This window comes from Antechinus flavipes, chromosome 1, assembly GCF_016432865.1.
Source record: "Antechinus flavipes isolate AdamAnt ecotype Samford, QLD, Australia chromosome 1, AdamAnt_v2, whole genome shotgun sequence".
NCBI classification, from domain to species: domain Eukaryota; kingdom Metazoa; phylum Chordata; class Mammalia; order Dasyuromorphia; family Dasyuridae; genus Antechinus; species Antechinus flavipes.
The window spans coordinates 545,782,588-545,805,577 of NC_067398.1; the positions used below are offsets into that span (position 1 = coordinate 545,782,588).

General features: G+C 34.3%; 1 protein-coding gene across 3 annotated transcripts in view; it reads left to right on the forward strand.

Annotated features, from left to right (window-relative positions):
- KIF13A (kinesin family member 13A) overlaps window positions 1-22,990 on the forward strand; it is a 255,185-nt gene that overhangs the window by 109,128 nt on the left and 123,067 nt on the right. For all 3 annotated transcript variants that reach the window (XM_051970638.1, XM_051970639.1, XM_051970640.1), the window contains exon 4: window positions 3,497-3,557. In XM_051970638.1, coding sequence (XP_051826598.1) covers window positions 3,497-3,557 — 61 coding nt within the window. The remainder of the gene's footprint in view (window positions 1-3,496; window positions 3,558-22,990) is intronic.

Sequence of the window (22,990 nt, forward strand, 5' to 3'; positions counted from 1 at the left end):
GGAAAGATAATGTTCAGCTGAAGTAAAGGGGAAAGGGGGGGAAGAGAAAGTGAGGAAGAATGAGCTATAATATGACTTTTCCCCACTCATTTGTTTTATGTCCTTGGAGAAGTCTTTCAGATCAAGATTCAATTTGTAGTAGATAGAGCTCTGGACAGGGAGTTAGGAAGACTCCCTGTTAACATTCTGCCTCAGATGGCTTATAACTATGTGACCTTGGCTTCCCTTTGTTTCAAGTTCTCATCTGTAAGATGAGGGGGTGTGACTTGATCCAAGCATCCAAGCTTCCTTATAGATTTAAGTCTTAATTCTGTGAAATGTTTTGGTCTCCGTTTTCTAATTTTAAGCATGTTAAGATAGTAAGCTGTAGCCCAAGCCACTTGTTTTGCATGTGAGAGGTAATGCCTATATTCTGTATTCTTGTTCAAGCACACTTTTAAATTAAAAAAAAAAAAAAGATTCTATAAAAATTTCCTGAACAGAATCAAAAGTTTAATTCATTTGCAGGCATGAGGTCATGGAATGAAAACTCAGGTTGGGGGAATTAGCCTTTGAAAAGAGTAGACTCTTCTTCCTCCAAGAGTACTAACTGAAGGGGCAGATATAAAGAAAAACTTAGGTCACATCAAAGGGATGGAATAGTAAGCTGATGAAGTAAAGTCCAATTTATGATCATTGGAGTTGAGTGGGCAGAAAAACTGAGATCACGTTGTCATTTTAGAACTTTTTTTCTTTTTAAAAATACCTTTTATTTAATATGATGAATTTGACAAATAATAACAAATCAATACAATCAAATCAGAAAAAATATTTCTTAAACATCTGTTGTGTGGATATAACTAATAAAAAGAAACACAATCCCTACCTTAAGGAGGACCTTAAGGAGGTGGGGAAAGCACATAAAAAGAGAAGCTAGTAGAGGGTAAAGGGGTGGTTGAGAGGAATACAATAGGGTATCTCTCCTTGGAACATATTGTTCTGAAATGTTGAAAACAGCCACAGCAATAGATGCAGAATGAAGAGAAGCAAAAAAGTCCATTTTTCCCCTACCATCTATAAAGGAAAACATCTGGAGGCAGTTGGTACTCCATGGGAGGTGGTATCCATAGAAACCTGAGTTAGCAGCTTGGTGATGAGATTAGAGATGATGAGCTTAACCTGGGAGATGCATCTTATTCCACAGAGTTGAAACCATGTAGAATAGTAGATGCAGAGTACAGTATTGTTATATAAAAAAAAAGAATAGAAAAAAGAGATGTATACAAGATCATGACTCTTTGTTATTTACAGCTCACTTTTTATAAAACACATAAATCAATTCAACACCTTAGTTATTTTAAGTTGTCTTTCCCATCTCTTTCTGGCCTTCTGTTATCTTTTGCAACTAAAAAATGCTTTAATGACTCAGTTTTGTTTTGTTTTGTTTTTTGATATCATGATTGCTAGTTTCCTTTTTCTCTTGATTCTCCCTTGCCACCAAAATAAAAGAAAATTTTGTTCCAAGTAAGCATAGTCAAGCAAACTACATACAACTTTGGACATGTCTGAAAATGTATGTTTTCTTTTACACCTTGACTTTATCTTCCCTCTGTCAAAAGGTATAACTTACTTCATTTGTCTTCTGGAATCATGATTAGTCATTTCATTAATCAGAATTCTTAAATTGTTCAAAGATGTTTTTGAGACAGCTGGGTAGGTGCTGTAGGCAGAGTGTTAGGCTGCAGTCAGGAAGACCTGAGTTGAATCCAAGCTTTAAATCTTAATAGCTGCATCTCTTAACCTCTGACTACTTCAGTTTCCTCAGCGGCAAAGTGGGAATAGTAAGAGCACTTTGGGCAGTAAGGTAGCACAATGGGTAGCGTGCTGAGCCAAGAGAGAGGAAAACATCTTCCTGAGTTCAGATGTGACCACAGGTGTTTAAATTAGTAGCTGTGTGAATTTGGGCAAGTCACTTAAGCCTGTTTGCCCCATTTTCCTCATTTGTAAAATGAGCTTGAATATGGAGTAACAAACACTCCTACATTTCTGCCCCAAAAAATCCCAAATGAGATCATGAAGAGTTAAAGAGTAAGACATGGCTGAAACTACTCGGCCACAACAACAGCACTTATTCTCTCCCAGGATTGTTGCAAGGAGTAATGAGATAATATTTATAAAATGCTAATCTCAGTGTTTGGCACATAATAACTATTTAATAAATACTTGTTTCTTTTTCCCTTTCTTTGTAGTGTTGTAGTTGTATAAACTTAAAGATTGAACTAGAAGTATGTATAAATTGTTATCTAGATTCTGGTTACTTCATTGTGTATAAATTCATAGAAGTCACCTCATATTTCTTTGAATCCATTCCTTTCATAATTTTTTTACAGTGCAGGAATGTCTCATTATATTCATTTGTTCACCCATTTTTCATTAGATGGATACTGCCTTAATTCTGCTAAACAATTTCTATACACATAGAACCTTCTCTATTTTGTTTATGTAGTTTCTTTTTTTTTCTTAGATTTTTTTTATTATAGCTTTTTATATACAAAACATATATGCATGGGTAATTTTTCAGCATTGACCCTTGCAAAATCTTCTATTCCAACTTTTCCCTCTTCCCCCCACTCCCAGATGGCAGGTAGTCCCATACATGTTAAATATGTTAATTAGTTATATTTGTTAATATAATTAATAATATAGTGTTAATATAGTTAATAATAAAATAGTTAAATATGTTATATAGTTTCTTTAGTGTATAGGCCTGCTAGTATGATATTGCCAAGTCAAATAGCCGTAGTTTTCTCTATATAATATTTTGTATATGATAAACATAAGGTGTGGAACTGAATCTGCTTTTATACTGAAAGTATCCAACATACACAAAGTTGTTTCAGTGATAGTAATTATAATAGCTAACATTTATGTAGTACTTACTATGGTCATGGCATTATGATGAGTGCTTTAGAAATATTATTTAATCCTCACAACGACCCATGGATATAGATGCTATTATTATTCCCTTTTTACAAATGAGTTTTTACAACTGAGGCAAGCAGAAGTTAAATAACTTTCCCGAGGTCACAACTAGTAGGTGTCTGACACCAGATACAGATACTACCCTTGCTTTGGGAGTAGATATCTAATATCAGTTTATTTGTTTATCTCTTACCTCTTTCTTAAAAAGTAGAATGCAAAAATTCTTCTTTGAACTTTTGTTTATCTAAATTTTGAAGAAAAAAATTTAAAATAAATAGATAAATTCTGAGTAGGTAGGAATGTACTATAAAGTATAAAGCAATATGTAATACACAAATATTCCAATCTGAAAGAAGTTTTGATATTCTTCAAGGCAATTCATTCTTGCTTTTATTTTAGTTCTTCCAAATGAAAGGGATTAGATAAAATGGAATTTCTTAATCCTCCAGTCTTTATCAATGAGTCATCTTTGAGCCTATAATAGCAATGAGAAGTTGCCTGAGAGTTTTATATCTTTTTTCTTCTCTTAATGCAGGTTTTTGCCTTCGATTACTGCTTTTGGTCTATGGATGAATCAAATACTACAAAATATGCTGGTAAGTTGTTTTGTTTTGTTTCTCTTTTGGGTTTGAAGGGGTTTTTTCTGCCTTCATTTTGGCCCCTGACTACTTTTTTTAAAAAGATTGTTTGTTTATAATAAGAATTATATAGAACATAATAAAAATAGCACAATAAAAAAAAAGCTTATTTCTATTAATTCAAATTAGTCCTATCATTCTCATAAGTACATGCTCATGAGTATTTTTCGGTGTTCCTTTTTCATTTAAAATGTTTTAATATACATACATGTCATAAGATGGTCAGCCAAAAAGTTTTTTAAGCACTTATTATATGTAAGGCACTATGAGAAATACAATACTGGGAATACAAATTCAAGGGAAAAGAATTACATTTGAGGACCTCATATTGTTGAGACAAGACAACATATAACAGGAAGCAGAAAAGTGGAAGTGGAAGGAGGTATCTGAGTGGAGACATGTTGGAGAAAGAAATCTGGAGAGTGAAGAGTGTATTCAGAGAGCAAGAGTGAACATGGCTGACTTGGTCAACTTCTTTAAAATAGAGGTTCCAGACCAAGATTGCAGTTTAGAGGCAACCCAGCTGAATTCCAGCCTAAGAAAACTTAAAGGGGTTTGTCAGAAAAATTTGTAACACCAGGGTAGAATTCTACCAAGAGACCACACATGTGCCTGCAGCAACACTGGTCATAGGAAACAATATAGGAGCTTTCAATCCAGAGATAATAAGGGTGTGTGTGTACATGTCAGCAACTGTTTAGTAAGAGATTACAGGGAACCCTTGCTGAGACTAGATACAGCTGGCACTGATTGATGATTTTATTGCCCATATACAGCTCTAGCTTGTAGTTCCAGGGCAAAAAGGAGCTTTGAGAGGTCTGTCAAAAAAAAAAAAAAAAAGCAGGGGTCCTGGTTTCAGTTCCAAGGCAAAGAGGAATACTAGTGTTTTTGGCTACAGCGGACCAGAGGTCCTTCCTGAGTAAAGACCAGATTACTGACCAGGAAAGCTTTGACCACATCTCTCCCACATGACCCCACGTTGGAAGCACCAAAAACCTGTAGACCCCCAAAGCTAGTTCTGAAAACAGCAACATAAAAAAAGCTAACGCTTGGGACAGAACCCCTCCACCCCCAGGTGAACAGGCCCCAACTTTAACATAAAATTCAAAGTTTAGAAATAGGCTGGGAAATCGAGCAAAGATCCAAAAAAAAAAAAAAAAAGAATTTGATCATAAAAAGCTACTGTGGTGGTAGGGAAGACCAAGACATAAACTTAGAAGAAGACAACAATGTGAAAACAGCTGCAAACAAAACCTCAAAGAAAAATGCTAATTGAATCCAGGCCAACAAAAATTCCTGGAAGAGTTAATGAAACGGGTAAATGGTAGAAGAAAAGTTGGGAAAAGAAATAAAATTGATGCCATAAAATTATAAAAAGAGAATTAACAATTTGGTAAAAGAGGCATGCACACAAGAAAAATACTGAAGGAAATAACATTTTTAAAAACAGGATTGGTCTACTCAAAAAAGAAGCAAACACATTCACTTAAGAAAAGAATTCTTTTCAGAATGGGACAAATAGAAAAGGGGATACAAAAATTCAGTGAAGGAGAGAACTACTTTAAAAAAACAGAATTGGCCAAATGGAAAAAGAGGTACAAAATCTCACTAAAGAAAATAATTCCTGAAATAATAGAAGAAAATGTGAAATATCTCATTGGAAAAATAACTGCCTTACAAAATATACCAAGGATAGATAAGTTAAAAATTATTGAACTCCTTGAAAGTCATGATAAAAGAAAGAACCTGGATATCATATTTCAAATAAATTATCAAGAAAAACTCTTATTTTCTTAGATTCAAAGGGCAAAATAGAAATTGAAAGAATCTATTAATCATCTCCTTAAAAGACATCCCCAAATGAAAAAATCCCAGGAGGTAAATTATATCTATAAATTCCAGAGCTCCTAGGTAAAGAGAAAATACTTCAGGTAGCTAGAAAGAAAAATTCAAATAGTATGTATAGAATCATAGTTACGATCACATAAAATGTAGTGGATTCCCCATTAAAGCAGCACAGAGCTTGGAATATTCTGGCAGGCAAAAGAGTTAGGATTACAACCAAGGAAAACCTCATCAGAAAAACTGAACATAATTCTTCAAGGGAAAAATGGATATTTAGTGAAAGAGGATTTTCAGAATAAAATGGAAGATTTGACATTCAGACACAAGATTTATGAGAAACATAAAAAGATAAACATGAAAGAATAAATAAAGATTTCAACAAAAATTAAACTATTTATATTCCTATATGGGAAGATGACATGTGTAAGTCTTTTTTTTAATAATATGTTTTTATTTTAAAAATACCTGCAAAGATAGTTTTCAACATTTACCTTTGCAAAACCTTGTGTTCCAAATTTTTCTCCCTTCCTCCCTCCTATTCCCTCTCCTACAGAGCAAGTAATTCAATATATATTACACATGAACAATTTTTCTATATATATTTCCACATTTATCATGCTGCACAAGAAAAATTGTATCAAAAAAGAAAAAAAAAGAAAGAAAAGAAAAAAAGCAAGCAAACAATAAAAAAAAAAGTGAAAATACTATGTTGTGGTCCACATTTAGTTTCCACAATCCCCTTTCTGAATTGGAATTGACCTGAATCATCTCATTCTTGAAAAGAGCCAAATCCATCAGTGTTGATCATCATATAATCTTGTTGTATACAATGTTCTCTTGATTCTATTCACTTCACTTAACATTAGTTTGATAGAATTCTTAACTTTATTATATAGTTAAAAGGAGCTTATATAGACAGGGGGCATAAATGTGAGTTGATCATTTTGGAATGGTCTCCAGAAAATAAAAAATAAAAATGAAATGATAGGAAAAAGGGAAGCACTGAGAGAAGAGAGAAGGGAGAGGGAGAAGGGGGAAATTTTTCTTATATAAAGGAGACACATAAGGAAAATGTGATGAGTGGCAGGCAATGCTTGAATGTCACTCTAATTAGAATTGTTGCAAAAAGGAAAGAATATGTATACATATTCAGTTGTGCATAGAAATGTAATTTATAGGGCAGCTAAGTGGCCCAGTGGATAGAGCACCAGTCCTAAAGTCAGCAGAACCTGAGTTCAAATCTGGCCTCAGACACATAACACTTCCTGGCTGTGTGACCCTGGGCAAATCACTTAACCCTAATTGCCTCAGCAACAAAGAAAAAAAGAAAGAAAAGAAAAAATGAAATGTTACTTAGGCAATAGGGAAATAGGGAAAAGTGGATAGAGAAAGGGAGGGTAATCATAAATTGGGGGACAAGTTAAGGGAAACAGTGTTTAGAAGCATAAGACATTTGAAAAGGGACTGGATAAAAAGAAGAAACAAAAAAATAGGATTGAGAGAAGACAATAATCATAACTATAAATATGAATAGAATGAGCTTACTTGTAAAATGAAAGCAGATAGTAGAATAAATTAGAAACCAGAACAATATGTTGTTTGCTACAAACACAGAGAGAGTTAAACTAAAAGGGTGGCTCAGAATCTAAGATGCTTTATTTAGCTGAAGTAAAAAAAAAGTCAGGCACAGTAATCATGATCTCAGAGAAAGCAAAAGCAAAAAGAGTTCAATTTAAAGTGATAATCAAGGAAACTACATTTTGCTGAAAAGATATCTCAGACAATAAAGTAATAGCAAAAATTAAAACAACTCTGAGATATTTACATGTCACATCTATCAGAAATATTGAATACTGGAGGCGCTGAAAGAAAAAAAAAACTAATAAACTTTTGGTGGGATAATGAATGGTCCATCCATTCTGGAGAACAGTTTGGAACTAGTCTCAAAGAGCTATTAAACTTTGTATACTCTTTGACCCAGCAATACCATTATCACATCTATATCCCAGAAAATTAAAGAAAAAGGAAAAGGACTTTATGTACAAAAATATTTATAACAGCTCTTTTTATGATAGTAAAGAATTGGAAATTGAAGGAATGCTCAACAACTGGGAAATGGCTGAACAAATGATGGCATGTGATTTTGATAAAGTACCATTTTGCTGTTGGAAATGACAAACTGGTGGTTTTGGGAAAAACATGTCAAGACCTACCTAAACTGACCCAAAGTAAAGTAAGCAGAATTGGGAAATAATTCTGCACCGGATGGCAATGTTATAATGAAGAACTGTGAAGTAGACTTGGCTACTTTGATCAATAGTAGGCAGTTCCAAAGGAGTCATGAAGAAAAAATGCTGGTCACCTTCAGAGAGAGAACTGATGAACTATGAAGGCATATTAAAGTATAATTTTCTCACTTTAACTTTCTTGCTTTTTTTTTTTTTTGGAGGGGGGAATAATGGCCAATAGGGAAATATGTTTTTACAGAATTTCACATGTGTAATTGATGTCATATTGCTTATCTTCTCAGTGAGTGGGAAAGGGAGGGAGGCAGAGAATTTGGAACTCAAAATGCAAAAAGAAAAGATTGCCAAAAATAAACAACAATTTTTTTTTAAAGATGAAATAGAAGTAACTTTACCAAAGGAAGAGTCTACAGTAATAGAGAGTAACTTATCAGGATAAGAAAGCTGCTTGGGTAGAATGATATTCCAGGATAAAAAAAACTGATTAGTCATGGTTGGGGGAAAAAAATGCAGAGAGGTAGGAGCAGAACCCAGAGAAGAATGGAGTAGACACCTAACCTCTTCATCCAATTGAGCTATTTTCCATTATTAATGTAGAATTTCTCTTTGCAGTAGTTTTTTGATTTCTGGCCTTTTAGGTAACCACCTAATATGATTTCATTTCCTTACCGGTTTGTAAGTCTTTTCTGTGTCTTAAAGGAATTTATCACCTGCTAACCAGTTGTGCTGAACCTGACCAAATAATTTAATTCTCTGAGTTTCAGTTTTCTCATCTGTTACATCAGAAGGAAGATTACATCTACAATCCCTTTCAGTTTTAAATTCATTGAATCAAGTTAAAAAATAACTTGCTGTGTAAGAATTAGGCATATAATTTTTTTTCTTTTAAAATTAATTAGATTTGAATTTCTTGAATAGCTAGTTAAACACCTTTTCCAGGGATTTCCTTTCTGAATCCTTATTTTGGAAATATTTAATTCCATCTCTTCATTAACTATCACTAATATTTTTACACATCACAATGCTCAAATATTAGGCCTCTATTTCTCTTTGGAATCAAACATGCTTCCTTTAATTCAAGAAATAAACATTTGTTTTTTTATAAAACAAGTTTTAAGATTTGGATAAATGTTTATTTTTTTTTTGTCATTGTACTATTTGATTTCATTGATATTCTCAATGAATATTTGCTAATCCTTTCCTGTAGTGCTGACTGTTTAGGTATGAAGGACATTTTTTTAAAGACCTCAAAAGCATAATATGGTTTTTCAAATGTAAACTTCATTTTTAATAAAAAGGAATTATTTGCAAGTATATTCCTTGATGTTAAAGAGCAAGATTTTTATTTGGGGATGGGAAGCTGTAGCTAATACTATTGAAAAGATAGTTTCTTTATTTTTATTTTTTTTGTTGGAATCATTTTTTTCTTTTTTTTTTTTTATTATAGCTTTTTACTTACAAGTTATATGCATGGGTAATTTTACAGCCAAACCTCTTGTTCTAATTTTTCCTCTCCTTCCCCCCATCCCCTCCTCCCAATGGCAGGTTAACCAATACATGTTAAATATGTTAAAGTATAAATTAAATACAATATAAGTATACATGTCCTAACAGTTATTTTGCTGTACAAAAAGAATCAGACTTTGAAATAGTGTACTATTAGCCTGTGAAGGAAATCAAAACTGCAGGCAGGCAAAAATAGGGATTGGGAATTCTATGTAGTGGTTCATAGTCATCTCCTAGAGTTCTTTCCCTGGGTGTAGCTGGTTCAATTCATTACTGCTCTATTGGAACTGATTTGGTTCATCTCATTGCTGAAAATGGCCACGTCCATCAGATTTGATCATCATATAGTATTATTGTTGAAGTATATAATGATCTCCTGGTCCTGCTCATTTCACTCAGCATCACTTCATATAAGTCTCTCCAGGACTCTTTGAAATCATCCTGCTGATCATTTCTTACCGAACAATATTTCATAACATTCATATACCACAATTTACTCAACCATTCTCCAATTGATGGGCATCCACTCATTTTCCAGTTTCTGGCCACTACAAAAAGGGCTATCACAAACATTGCTGCACATGTGGGTCCCTTTTCCTCCTGTAAGATCTCTTTGGGGTATAAGCCCAGTAGAAACACTGCTGGATCGAAGGGTATGCAGAGTTTGATAACTTTTTGAGCATAGTTCCAAATTGCTCTCCAGAATGGCTGGGTGTGTTCACAATTCCACCAACAATATATTAGTGTCCCTGTTTTTCCACATCCCCTCCAACATTCCACATTATCTTTCCCTGTCACTCTAGCCAATCTGACAGGTGCGTAGTGGTATCTCAGAGTTGTCTTAATTTGCATTTCTCTGATTAATAATGACTTGGAGCATCTTTTCATATGGCTAGAAATAGTTTCAATTTCTTCATCTGAGAATTATCTGTTCATATCCTTTGACCATTTATCAATTGGAGAATGGCTTGATTTCTTATAAATTAGAGTCAATTCTCTATATATTTTGGAAATGGGGCCTTTATCAGAACCTTTGACTGTAAAAAATGTTTTCCCAATTTATTGCTTACCTTCTAATCTTGTCTGCATTAGTTTTGTTTGTACAAAAACTTTTCAATTTGATATAATCAAAAATTTTCTATTTTGTGGTCAGTAGTGATCTCTAGTTCTTCTTTGGTCATAAATTCCTTCCTCTTCCACGGGTCTGAGAGGTAAAGTAGAAAAGATATTTCTTTACTAGAAACAGAGCATATAATACAAATTCTAGGAAAAATATATTTTCCCCAAGTTTCAGAAAGCTTTGATTTGGAAAAGAAGAACTATAAGGGAAGAAAGAAAATGGCTAGCCATCATTGTTACATCAGACACTATTAAAGTCAATAGGGAGATTTTAATGCTAAAAGTTAAATATAATTTCTTAGATATCATTTAAAGTCATTGAGATGAGAGGGCAACAGAAGATTGTTCTTTATCCCTAAAATGGATCTTTTTAAAAAGCTATAACAGGAGCATTATATATCAATCAACAACCATTTATCAAGTTCTTACATATAATAGTTACTCTGCTAAGTGCTTGAAATTAAAAGAAGTGTAATAAAAAAGCTTTTTCTTTCAAGAGGTTCCCTGGCTATTTAATTGTGAAGCCTACAAACATGAAGGCAAAACACACTCAAGAGCTTGAGAGAGAGGATAATAAAGAGGGTGGAGGAGCAATGGCATGATCGTGAGAGCATTGTACACACCATCCAGCCAGCTGAAGGAAACAGACACTTTCCCAATAAAATTTGGTATTTTAAACTGATATACAAGTAAAATGTTTGTGTCAAGATTTCAGCTATCCAAAAATCTGCTAGAGATTTTTTCTTCCATTGAAAGCAGATCTTCTAATGAATTCTTGACTTCCTTTGCTGAAGTTTCCACATATAGTAAGGGAAGAGCATTAATTAGGGTAACTTTCTCTGGATCTAATTCTGACCATAAAGAGGAAGTGATTGTCGAATTGAAAATGACTGTAACCTTCAGAGAAAGCATTTGTGCCATCTTGGAGTTCATGATAGTTAAGACAGGGAAGATTTGGCATATTCAAGCATGTACCCAAATTTTCAGCAGAGCGTATTTCAAAAAGTTCAGATAGAGCTTGCTTGATATTTCAAAATGAAAGATAGCTCAAGAGAATAAGAGACTATTAAAACAAATTCAATTCAACAGTAAATGATTCTAATGAAGAATAAAAGGGACAAAGAGACAACATGTAATGTGACTACTTAGAGAGCTCTACCATAAAATCACATATTAAATGAATATGTAGAGGCAGCTAGGTGGCTTATTGAGTAGAAATCCAGGAGTCATGAGGACCTGAGTTCAAATCTAGTCCATGACGCTTTACTATGTGACCCTGGATAAACTGATTAAGTGTGTGTGTGTGTGTGTGTGTGTGTGTGTGTGTGTGTGTGTGTGTGTATTAGCTCTCTTTTCCTCCATAAGATGAGTAGTAGGGGGAATTCCTGTAAACTTCTGAAGAACTCACAAGTAAATGCCATTTTCAACATTTGCATATTAATCTCAGTAATTCATGAGTAACAATATTTAACAATGGACTCTCTCTGGGGTATCTGTCACTTCTAAACAATGCAGGTGGTGAGAGAAAGTTTGGGTTTGTTCTGGATTTGACAGGCTTATCAGGTCTAAGAGAGGAAATAATGGGAATGTCAGATTTGGGACATGACTAAATACAAACAAGAAAAGAAGGAAGAGTACCTGGTTGAGACTAGGTTTAGACAAGCCCCACAACTTGCTAACTTCTGTCATAATCCAGTGGAATCATGGGTCTTGAAAATTGTGAATAACATTCATATATGGCAATAGTATTTAAGAAATAACTTGTAGAGAAGGAAGTCTAAGTGACTAAAAATTGTCATTCTGAAAATGATTTTTTTTTTTAAGGCTGACTCACTGACCATTGACTTACTATTATAACCAACTGTAGAATCTTGCTAAGAAGAAGCTAGGTCAATGAAACCTGAAAAAATGACACTCATCTTGCTGAGTTTAACAGGGTTTGTGTGAAGTGGGTGAAGGTGAACCTGCAAGACCATTTTTCAAGCTTGCTTGCAAATCCTAAAAATGCGTATTTCTGTATCATATTTTCCATACTGTATGTGGTGATTCACTCAGAAAATTCTTTCAGCCTATTAACAAACCCAAAGCTGGTGGAATCATGTGCTGGCCATAAGTCTGTGGTACTTGCTCTTTGTTGACCTGGCTGTCTGATTTACTAAGGCTAGGAGAATTCAATTACCCTTTTTTCCCCAACCCCACCTCCAGGATTTTGGGGTCAATTATTGAATGAAGGAAGATAAAATTGCACTTGGGTTAAAATCTTGGCTGACTAAAACATTCTTGAAGTTCCTGAGAATAGTGTTTTCACCCTGATTAGTCACAAAACAAAGCAGTTGTTTGAAAGTGTAAATATTCTTAATGTTTTTCCCCTTTAGAGTATCTGCTTACAGAGGATTCAGTTGCGGAATTACATCCTTTTTTTTCTTTGAGAAAGTAGAAGAGTTTAACATTATCATCCTTACCCCGTGTGGTACATATCATTTATATCTTTTAGAGCAGAATTAAAGCAAATTTAATTTAAGTCATTTAACATTATATGTTGCTTTTGGCAAGAAAAAGAATGTTACTGGTACTCTTTGTGGCCTTAATGAAAGTCAGATCATTTCATCTTTTTTTAAGTAAAGGTCCTATTATTTCAGCATAAGAAATTTTCACAGCTTTGCGATAAAAATTAAACTACAAGAGGGTTGGAAGTGGGGAAGGGGGAAGCACACATACTTTTTATTAATATATAATCCACATGATTTTATCCAACTCCCTTACAAGTGACACCTTCTTTGCTCCATATAGGTAGCTAGATGGTACTGAAGATAGAGCCCTGGGCTTAGAATTAGGAAGTTAAATCCAGTTTCAGATCCTTTCTAGGATTTGATCTTGGGCAAATCACTGAATCTCTGTTTACCTCAGTTTAGTCAGCTGTAAAACGGGGTTAATAACACCTACCTTGTAACATCATTCTAGAGATCAAATGAGATAATATTTCATAGTGCCTGGAACAGAGTAGCCACTATATAATATTTATTTACTTCCCTTCTCCTTGTATAGCTAGTACAACGAACAATAAAATCCATTAATTAATTTGTTATATGTGTCAGAGAATGCTATGATATAAGGTTGGTCTCTTTATTTATATAATCATTTACTGCATGGTACTTAAACAATAAAGGATTATTATGTTGAAGGACTGCTTTTCTTTTTCCTGTTTTATTGATAATGGACACAGTGGGATTTAACTATCATCCCTGAGCATCACTGGCATGCCTAAAGTATGGACATATGCCATATATACACACCTGTAATTTTCTCTGTATATATTAGCATGTGGCAGAAGGCAGAGGGTTGCTATAAAGTATCACTGGCAAATGGCTTAAGGTTTTAATTCCAAAGGCTGCCTATCTTTGAAATAGATAATAATCATCTTTGAAAAACCTACTAGGGTTATTTGAGTAGTTGAAATAGTATATTCAGGTCCAGAGAATTCTTGAAAATATTAGAGGCTCTAGAGATCGCTTAATCCAATTTATAGATTAGGAAACTGAGTCTCGAGACCAACTTGTTTGTCCAAGTTCACATAACTAGGTGATAGTAGAACAAGGTTTATCACCCACAGTTCCTGACCCCAAGTCCAAAGTTTTGTTTTTAACCATAATACTATCTCTCCTAAAGTAGAATTAATTGTAAACCTAGCATACTTTCCCTAATGAAACGTTTCCCCTTATTATTCTATTAAATATAAGAATAATCAAGATGGCAGAGTAATAGGAAGTACATTGCACTCCCTCCCAAAACAACTCCAAGCAGATTTAGACAATGCTTCAGTTCAAATCCTAATTAGGAAATACAAGGGAAAAAAATCTTTTGTGTAGCCTAGGTTGACATAGGGAGATAGTTCTATGGAAACTGAGGACAGGGTCTGTCCAGTAGTATTACTAGGGGAGTATTTCAGTACCCAAGGACTATGCCTGGAAGTAAGACATGGTTTCATCATTTTGGGGTTCATCATTGTCCAGGCTTTAACAGGTATGAACTGGCACTTTTGTGGGGGTTTTTTAATTAAAGCTTTTTATTTACAAAACATGCATGGGTGATTTTTCAACAATGGTTGAAACCCTTCGGTTCCAAATTAACCCCTCCTCTCCACCCCCTCCCCCATCTACATGTATACATATTTATACAGTTATTTTGCTGGACAAGAAAAATCAGATCAAGAAGGAAGAAAAAGAAAACCTGAAAAAGAAAGTAAAATGCAAGCAAATAACAACAGAGAGAGTAAGAATGTGATGTTGTGGTCCACACTCAGTTCCCATGGTCCTCTCTCTGGGTGTAGATGGCTGTCTTCATCACTGAACAATTAGAACTGGTTTGAATCATTTCATTGAAGAGAGCTACGTCCATCAGAATTGATCATTGTATAATCTTCTTGTTGTCATGTACAATGATTTCCTGGTTCTACTCATTTCACTTAGCATCAGTTCATATAAGTCTCTCCAAGCCTCTCTGAAATTATCCTGCTGGTCGTTTCGTACAGAATAATAATATTCCATAACTTTCATATAATATAACGTATTCAGCCATTCTCCAATTGATGGGCATCCATTCATTTTCCAGTTTCTGGCCACTACAAAGAGGGCTGCCACAAACATTCTTGCACATACAGGTCCCTTTCCCTTCTTTATGATCGCTTTGGGATATAATCTCAGTAACACTGCTGGATCAGAGGGTATGCACATTTTGATAACTTTTTGAGCATAGTTCCAAATTGCTTTCCAGAATGGTTGGATGAACTGAGACTTTTGTTCCCTATTACTTAGCCTTTCAGCTAGCTGATAAGTCATTGAGTCTAGTATCTAGTGTCTCTGAGAGCCTGGAATAACACAGTATTCATATCCATCAGAAAAATGCCATAAGCCTAGCCCAGATTTTGCCTCCAGAAGTGCTCAGAGCCTGACCCTAATTTTAAACAAAAATATATAATAATCATGTATTTTTCACTACCAGATATCAAATATGGGGTCCCTGTCACTTTCTCCCAATCATGTATGTAATCTATTTTCCTTTCACGTTTTCTCTCCCTTAAAAGAGTGCTGAGAGCAGCCCTGGGAGTCTGCTAACTCGTTATCAATGATGCCTTTATTTTGGCTGATAAATAGGTCAGTTTCAGGAAATAGCTACTTTCCCTCCTCTACTTCCTGGTATTTTCTATCAATGAATTAATGCTTTCATCTTAAGAGTTTTTCTGTTCACAATTAAAACTGACAATTATCACTTGATTTTATTTGGTTTTTAAAAAGAGTAATCACCAAACCAGTTCCAATTGCTCAGTAATGAAGAGAGCCATCTACACCCAGGGAGAGCACTTATGGGAACTGAATGTGGACCACAACATAGCATTCTCACTCTTTCTGTTGTTTGCTTGAATTTTTGTTTTCCATCTCAGGTTTTTGGTTTTTTTCTTTCTAGATCCGATTTTTCTTGTGCAGCAAGATAACAATGGGTGGGTGTATATATATATGATTTAACATATATTTTAACATGTATTGGAATACCGGCCATCTTGGGGAGGGAGTAGGGGAAAGGAGGGGGGAATTTGGAATAGAAGTTTTTACAAGGGTCAGTGTTGAAAAATTACCCATGTATATGTTTTGTAAATAAAAAGCTATAATAATAATAAAGAATATCTTATTTTTGTCTAAAAGAAAAAAAAGTAATCACAAAACTCAAAGCAATTTAGTATTGAAATCAGTGATGCAACTGAGAAAAAAATGCCCACTTGAAAACAAGGTAACATTTCACCAAGGCTTGTTATAACACATATATTCAGTATGTGTTCTTAGATAAGCTTCAGAAATAACATATATATGTACAATTATTTTTAAAATTAAAACCAGAAATCAGGAAGTATTATAAGTTAAGTTCCTGTGGAATTAGACATAATGTGCAATACTTCCAACATAATGTTGACCTTCATTTTATCTACAATAGAAACAAGTTCACATGTCAATATCATATAAGAGGTTTTTTTCTGTTATCTTAAAATTTTATAGCATTCTATATTTTTTCATTTTATTTCTTTTTCTGTGCTTAAGATAATCTATAAGTGGGAGAAAGTTGAAAATTTATTTCTGAAAGTATAAGAATAAGTATTATGTATAATATAGTAGTATATAGTAATAAGATGACTTAAAACTAAAATACTACACAACATTGTATTATACAACATTGATTTATTAAGATATATATTATACATTGTATATATAATATATATCTTAATAAATCACACCATTTATTCTTATTCTCATACACATGAGGAAAACAAGATCCAAATATGTGAAGTGATTTCCTCAAGGTCATTTGAGTATCCCTTTTCAGATCTAAATTATTGATCTTATGAACCCACTCATGAAACAGGCCATTGCTAATTATTATTTTCTTTGGGTACAATTTTCTGCTAAGTTCTATGGATTTAAACTTGTGCCTTTGTAAAACAAACATATCGAATATAAAATACTCCCTCAAGATATTTACAAATAAATCATGGACATCTTAATAGGATACACAATATATCAAGTTGTATTTAATAAGAGACCTATATACTTTCATGATTCACTAATCAGATTTCTCTTGATAAGCTCTTTGTTTGGAGTACCATTTTTCCTGCTTCAAGAATTGTACACAGGCTAAGTCACAGATTAATTCCTAGCTCACACATGCTATGGTGTGGCAATAACTGTCATTCCCCCTCATCCCCTCCCCTGCCTTTTTTCTGAATTCTAGTTAAAAATCATTCTTGTTTTCATCCCATTCATTTTATGGAGTTGGCAGAGTACTCTAACTCTGCTTTTCTTGCTTCTCCATTATGCTTAAGAACGGAAGGAAGGGAGGGAAGAAAGGACAGAAGGAGGAAAGGAATGAGTAAAAATAAAAAGAACCTTTCTGTCACTTCTGAAATTGTCTTCAAGAAGAATTCTGCTCTGTAGAGTTTTGAATAAGACATTTACATGAGATTTAATACAATTAAAATCAGAAATGTTGTCATCTATATTACTGAGTTGATAAATCTAAACTTAAAAGAAGATATGTGCCAAACAACAGCTTAATATATTTTTCTCTAGTGTTTTCTGTCATAATTTGGGGAGAGAGAGAGAAGGGAAGGGGAACTTTTTAATTTTCCCATTGTGTATTTAAACAAGCACCTACTATCAGGTACAGTGGATAAAATGTTGGGCTTAGAATCAAGATTTGAATTTAAACCTAGCCTCAGGCACTATCTGTGTGTCACTGGGGCAAATCACTTAGTTCTGTTTGCCTCAGTTTCCTTAATGTTAAGTGGAGATAATAGCCCCTTCCTCCTGGGGTAGTTGTAAGATCAAATAAGATAATATTTGTAAAGAACTTAGCAGAGTGTCTGACACATGATAAGCACTTAACAAATGTTTATTCTTTCCTCCTACCATACATACATTTCTCCTCTCCTCCTCCAAATATGCATAAACACACACCCATGAGTGTGCTGGTAAATATTTAACAACTAGCTCTCCATAGAGAAATATAAATAATGCATATACAACATATTTCTTTAAAATTATATTTTATTTTTCTTCAGTTACATGTAAAGACAATTTTTAATATTTAAAAAATGCTCTGAGTTCTGGAATTTCTCTCTTTATTACTTTTCCCCTTCCAAGAAAGTAAATAATTTGATATAGTTATACATGTTCAGTCATGCAGAACATATTGCCAAACTAGTCATGTTGTGAAAAAAGACACAAACTGAGAGGGAAAAAAAAACGTGGGGGTGGGAGGGGAACAACTGAAAGTAAAAAAATAGTTTGCTTTGGTCTGCATTCAAACTGCATCAGTTTTTTCTCTGGAGATAGGTGAAACACTTTTTAATTTAATATGTATCATTAACACCTTTCCCATTATTTTCTTAATTTTAGACAATGTCAGGCTCTGATTTATAGCATTTCCCAATTTTTGAATTGTAAATGCCCACATTCATGTCACTCCCCACCCTACCCTAACATCTCCACTTACTAAACTCTAGTGGCTATCATTTCCAGAATCAAATATAAAACAATCTGTTTGGTATTATTCAAAGCCCTTCATAATTTAGTCCATCCTTTATCTTTCCAGCCTTTTTTTTTTTTTAAATATACCTTATAGTCCTTTGTTCAATCCAATAACAGTGCTCATGGTTCCTCCAGTGAGACATTCCATCTCTCAACTCAGGGCATTTTCTCTCTTTCCCATGGCTGGAATGTTCCCTCTTCTCTCTACCTTCTGGCTTCCCTAGCTTCCTTCAAATGCCAACTAAAATCCCAACTTGCCCCCCTTAATTCTAGAGCTTTCTATTAATCATTTCCTTTTTATGCAATATATAACTTGTTTGTACATATTTGCCTGCTTGTTAGCTCTCCGTGCCCCCCAATTAGACAGTGATCTTTTTGAGGGCAGGGACTTTCTTTGTATCCCCAGTGCCTAATGCAGTATCTGATACGTAAAAGGTGTTTTAATAAATGTTTATTGACTGACTGCCTTTGACACATGCTGGCTGTGCAACACTGGGTCATGTCTCAGTACTCTGAAGGCAAGACTGAAGTTGCAAAATGGTTACGAAGTTGCAACTGGGAGACAGTTTCTTCAATTGATGGTCCCAACACCTGTGAAAACACAGGTATAACTAAAAAAACAAAAGAAACCCCTAAATAAACAATAACAAAACTGAGTAATTCCATCCCATTTTCCTTTCCATCTTTATTTCTCCTATTTTGTAGCTTCTAGGGATAGAAACCTTGGCTTAGAGGAAAGACTGTCTTGGTTACCTATTTCCCAGCGGGCAGATTAAGTAGCTTGGAGTCCATTAGTTGTTTCAGTAGGGAGGGGTTATGCACCAGTGAAGAAGCCCAAGGGTATTAGTTTTTAAAAGAGCTATATCAAACATGACTCAAGGTTGAATGACTCAGACCCAAGACTGTGCTTGCAAAAATGTCAAGCCATGAAGTTCTCTCTGTGCTGTTTTGACAATGTCTCATGAGGAACTGTATCGGGGCCTTGGTTAAGCTCTGTCCATATAGCTACAAAAAGACTAATAATAAACCCCATGAAGGAAATTAGCATTATATTCATGGTTATTAACAAGTGAGACCACAGTTGCTTTGTGACTTCACTGTAGCTGGGCACTGTGGGAGTTTGCATCCTGCAAAATGGCCATGGGCCACAGAACCCAGACCAAAGAAAGGCAACTCTTCTAATTTTTTGGCATCTGCTGTGCTGAAAAAAACCACAGGCCTGTTGGCCCTGCCAGTGATCTGGCTTTGCTCAGTTTGTCTGGGGATAAAAACAAATACTCATAGATCCTCCTGTTATTAACAAAATTAGCTCCTGCAGGACTTCCGAATTGTGTCTTCCAAAGCTTGTATGCTACTCCCCATCTCTATCTCATTCCCCACAGAATTGCATTCTATCTGCATTCATCCATACAGCTGGAAACATTTAGGTTGGAAATAGTGCATCTTTTATAATGTCCATACATGAATTGTTCATACTCTTAAAATGTCAAGTGTGTTCCTAACTCTCACTCTTTCAATGTAAATTGCCTTTTTAGTTCTGCCTCCACAAGTAGTTGGCAGAAGTCGCTCTTCCCTATTTTGAAAATCTTGATAGTTACATAAGAAGCCATCAGACTTCTGGGCTAATTGGAATCCCATTATAAAAGACCAAGTAGTTTTGATATTTAACACTGTTTTATCACAAGGTATAAAGTCTGGGAAGCAAGTTTATACCTGTCACCAGTTAAGGTTAAGGAGATAACTGCTTGAGACAGGGTTGGGAAGGTGGGTAATAATACAATCTTTTTCTTTGTTACTTCTAGATATCAGCCATCTACCTAAGGATTATTGAGATTGGAAAGGTAGCCTGACATAACCAGTGAGCCTATATATCAGCATGAAGAACAAGGAGAAATTCATAGAAAAGATGAGACCTTTAAGTCATGTATTAATCCATGATTTTACATGGTTTTGTTATTCTTACTTGTATGTCTTTCTGAAATCTTCAGTCTTGGGATTTTTTCATCAACCGTGAGGCCAGAAAAAAATAGTTTGATTTCCATAAAATAAAGACTATCCAACATTTATTGGCATATCTTCTGTTTCCCTCCCCTCCCCTCCCCCCAGTTTAATCTTATTTGGGTTGTGAGAAAGAGTATAGAAACAGTTTTCTCAGCAAAAAAGTATGTGTTTGGCACACCTTATTACAGAGAATGATTCATAATGTTTGTCTCAGCCTGTTTGAATTTGGAAGTAGTACCTCTTAGGTAAGAGAATAATGATCTCAATGATTGTTTGAAACTTTTTTAAGTCTTTTAAAAAGTGATTATCTTCTGTTTCTTTCCCTTTTTCATTTTTAAGCAAGGTTTAATTTTAAACAAGTTTTGATTTTATTATTTTAAATATTCATACATCCACATAATATATCTTTATATATATGTATATTATATATATGTGCACATATATATATAATATACATATATATATATTTCAGATTCTATTCATCTACTTATAAACTGTACTGGGACTTCTATCCATGGCATTTAGGCACTTGGACTAAGAGCACAGAAACAAAGCAGAAAGCAATACATTCCAAGGTATGTCAACATGATTTCTGAGATTGGTGCTCCTAAATATTTTAGCACATACTGAAATATGTAATATTTAACTGAAAGACGGAAAATAATGAAAATGGAAGAAAGTGCTAGTTTCCTATCCTCGATTACAGATGAGGAAACAGGCTACAAAAGTGTAGTAGTTTGCCTTCTATACATTAAAATTTCTCCAAATTGTAATTTTTTTTTTTTTGGTTAAAAACCTATCAAAGTTGCTTTGAATATTCACAAGCTTAAAAAAAAGTTAGAGTTCATAAGTGAACAAATAAGGACTATATAATTCGAGCTAGAAAGAAACCCCTCATTTTACAAGTGTAAAAAATGAAGTCCAGAGAGTTTAAATGACTTCCCTATTATAGGAACTAACAGAAGAAGGATTTGAAGTTCTATAACTTCAAAACCATTGTACTAATATATTTTATTGACGAGATTCTTTATCAAGATTATTTTAAAGATGTTCAGTTGTTTATTGTTGAGTTTTTCAATTGTATCTGATTTTTCATGATCCCATTTGAGATTCCATGATCCCAACCAATGATTTTTCATGAGCCCATTGTTTTCTTGGCAAAAATACTGAGGAGTTTGCCGTTTCTTTCTCCAATTCATTGTACAGATGAGAATGAGGCAAAAAGGGTTAAGTGATTTGCCCAGCATCACACACGCAGTGGGTGTCTGAGATCAGATTTGAATCCAGAAAGATGAGTCTTCCTTCAGGTCTGGCACTCTATCCACTATGTCACCTCATTCCCTAGCTGCTACTTGAGTGTTTATTTTAGATTTTTAAAAATTTTGTTTCTGCTATAAGTAGCAATTTCTGGCATTCTAGTTCCAGTTCTTCTACTTCTAGTACCTATTCTTCTACCCAGCCTCATGTAATAATGATATAGATATGTTTGTCAGCACTGGTTTTTACTTATTTAATCAAGCACTTATTGAACTCCAATTATGTGCTAAGAACATACGGTTTATCACTGAAAATACAACATATGAAATAGTCCCTGCTGTCACAGAGCATTTATTCTAATGAGGACTGTGTGTGTGTGTGTAAATAAGAATCTATCTAAGTTATGCAAAAACAATATGGGGTTGTTTGCCAAGTGTGTGGTACATAATCCACCCATAAATTTCAGAGATCTCTCAAAGTGTAAAGAAAAAGTTTTATTTGTTTCTCATGAGAAGCAGATATCACTCACCATACAAGAGGTAAAAGTGAGGCCCTGAGCATAACTATCATAAGTAATATATATATTCCCTGATGCAATATTAGCCCTCCTGAAATTACCCTGGCATGGATTCTGTCAATATAAAGTTATTATAAAATAAAATTTAAAAAAATTAGCCCCCCTGTGCTGGCTCATCCTTGTTAGCTGAGAATGTGACCTTATATTCTAAGTATGAAAGCTATGGGTTTTTTTTAAAAACTATATTAGGAAGCTTTAATCATTAAAACAACCTGGCACTGATTGGGAAAACAGACCCTAAATCAGTGGGAAATGGGGAAACAGCACATAAATTCAAATTTAAACAAAGACATGTCTTTTGCTAACTCTGAGATAGGTGTTCTCAATGTATGGGATGGGTAAATATGGACTAGGTCAGTTTGTTCTATACATTCCCAGAATTGTTCTGTCTGGGAATTATTTGTGAGGGAGGGAAGATAGGGGGAAATGGGAACCTAGTCCTATAGCTTGGTTAATTTATAGTTTGTTTTTGAAGAAATATCAAACTTTCCCCATTCAGTGGGGAATTTTTTGATGAGATTTTATTTTGATGAGATTTCTTCATAATTTCCTAAGATTAATTCACACTTTTGGTCTATCTGATCCTCACCCTTGGGATCCTCTCATCCCATAGTGTTGAAAGGAATCTATCCCTCTCTCTTTAAGATTAGCATCTTTGTTTTACTGGAAGGAACAGTCACCATCTTGTTAAGACTATCCTGATCCTCAAGTCTTAACTGAATTAAGCAAGGTAAGCAGATGGGTAGTAAAATAATTCAACTCAGGCCA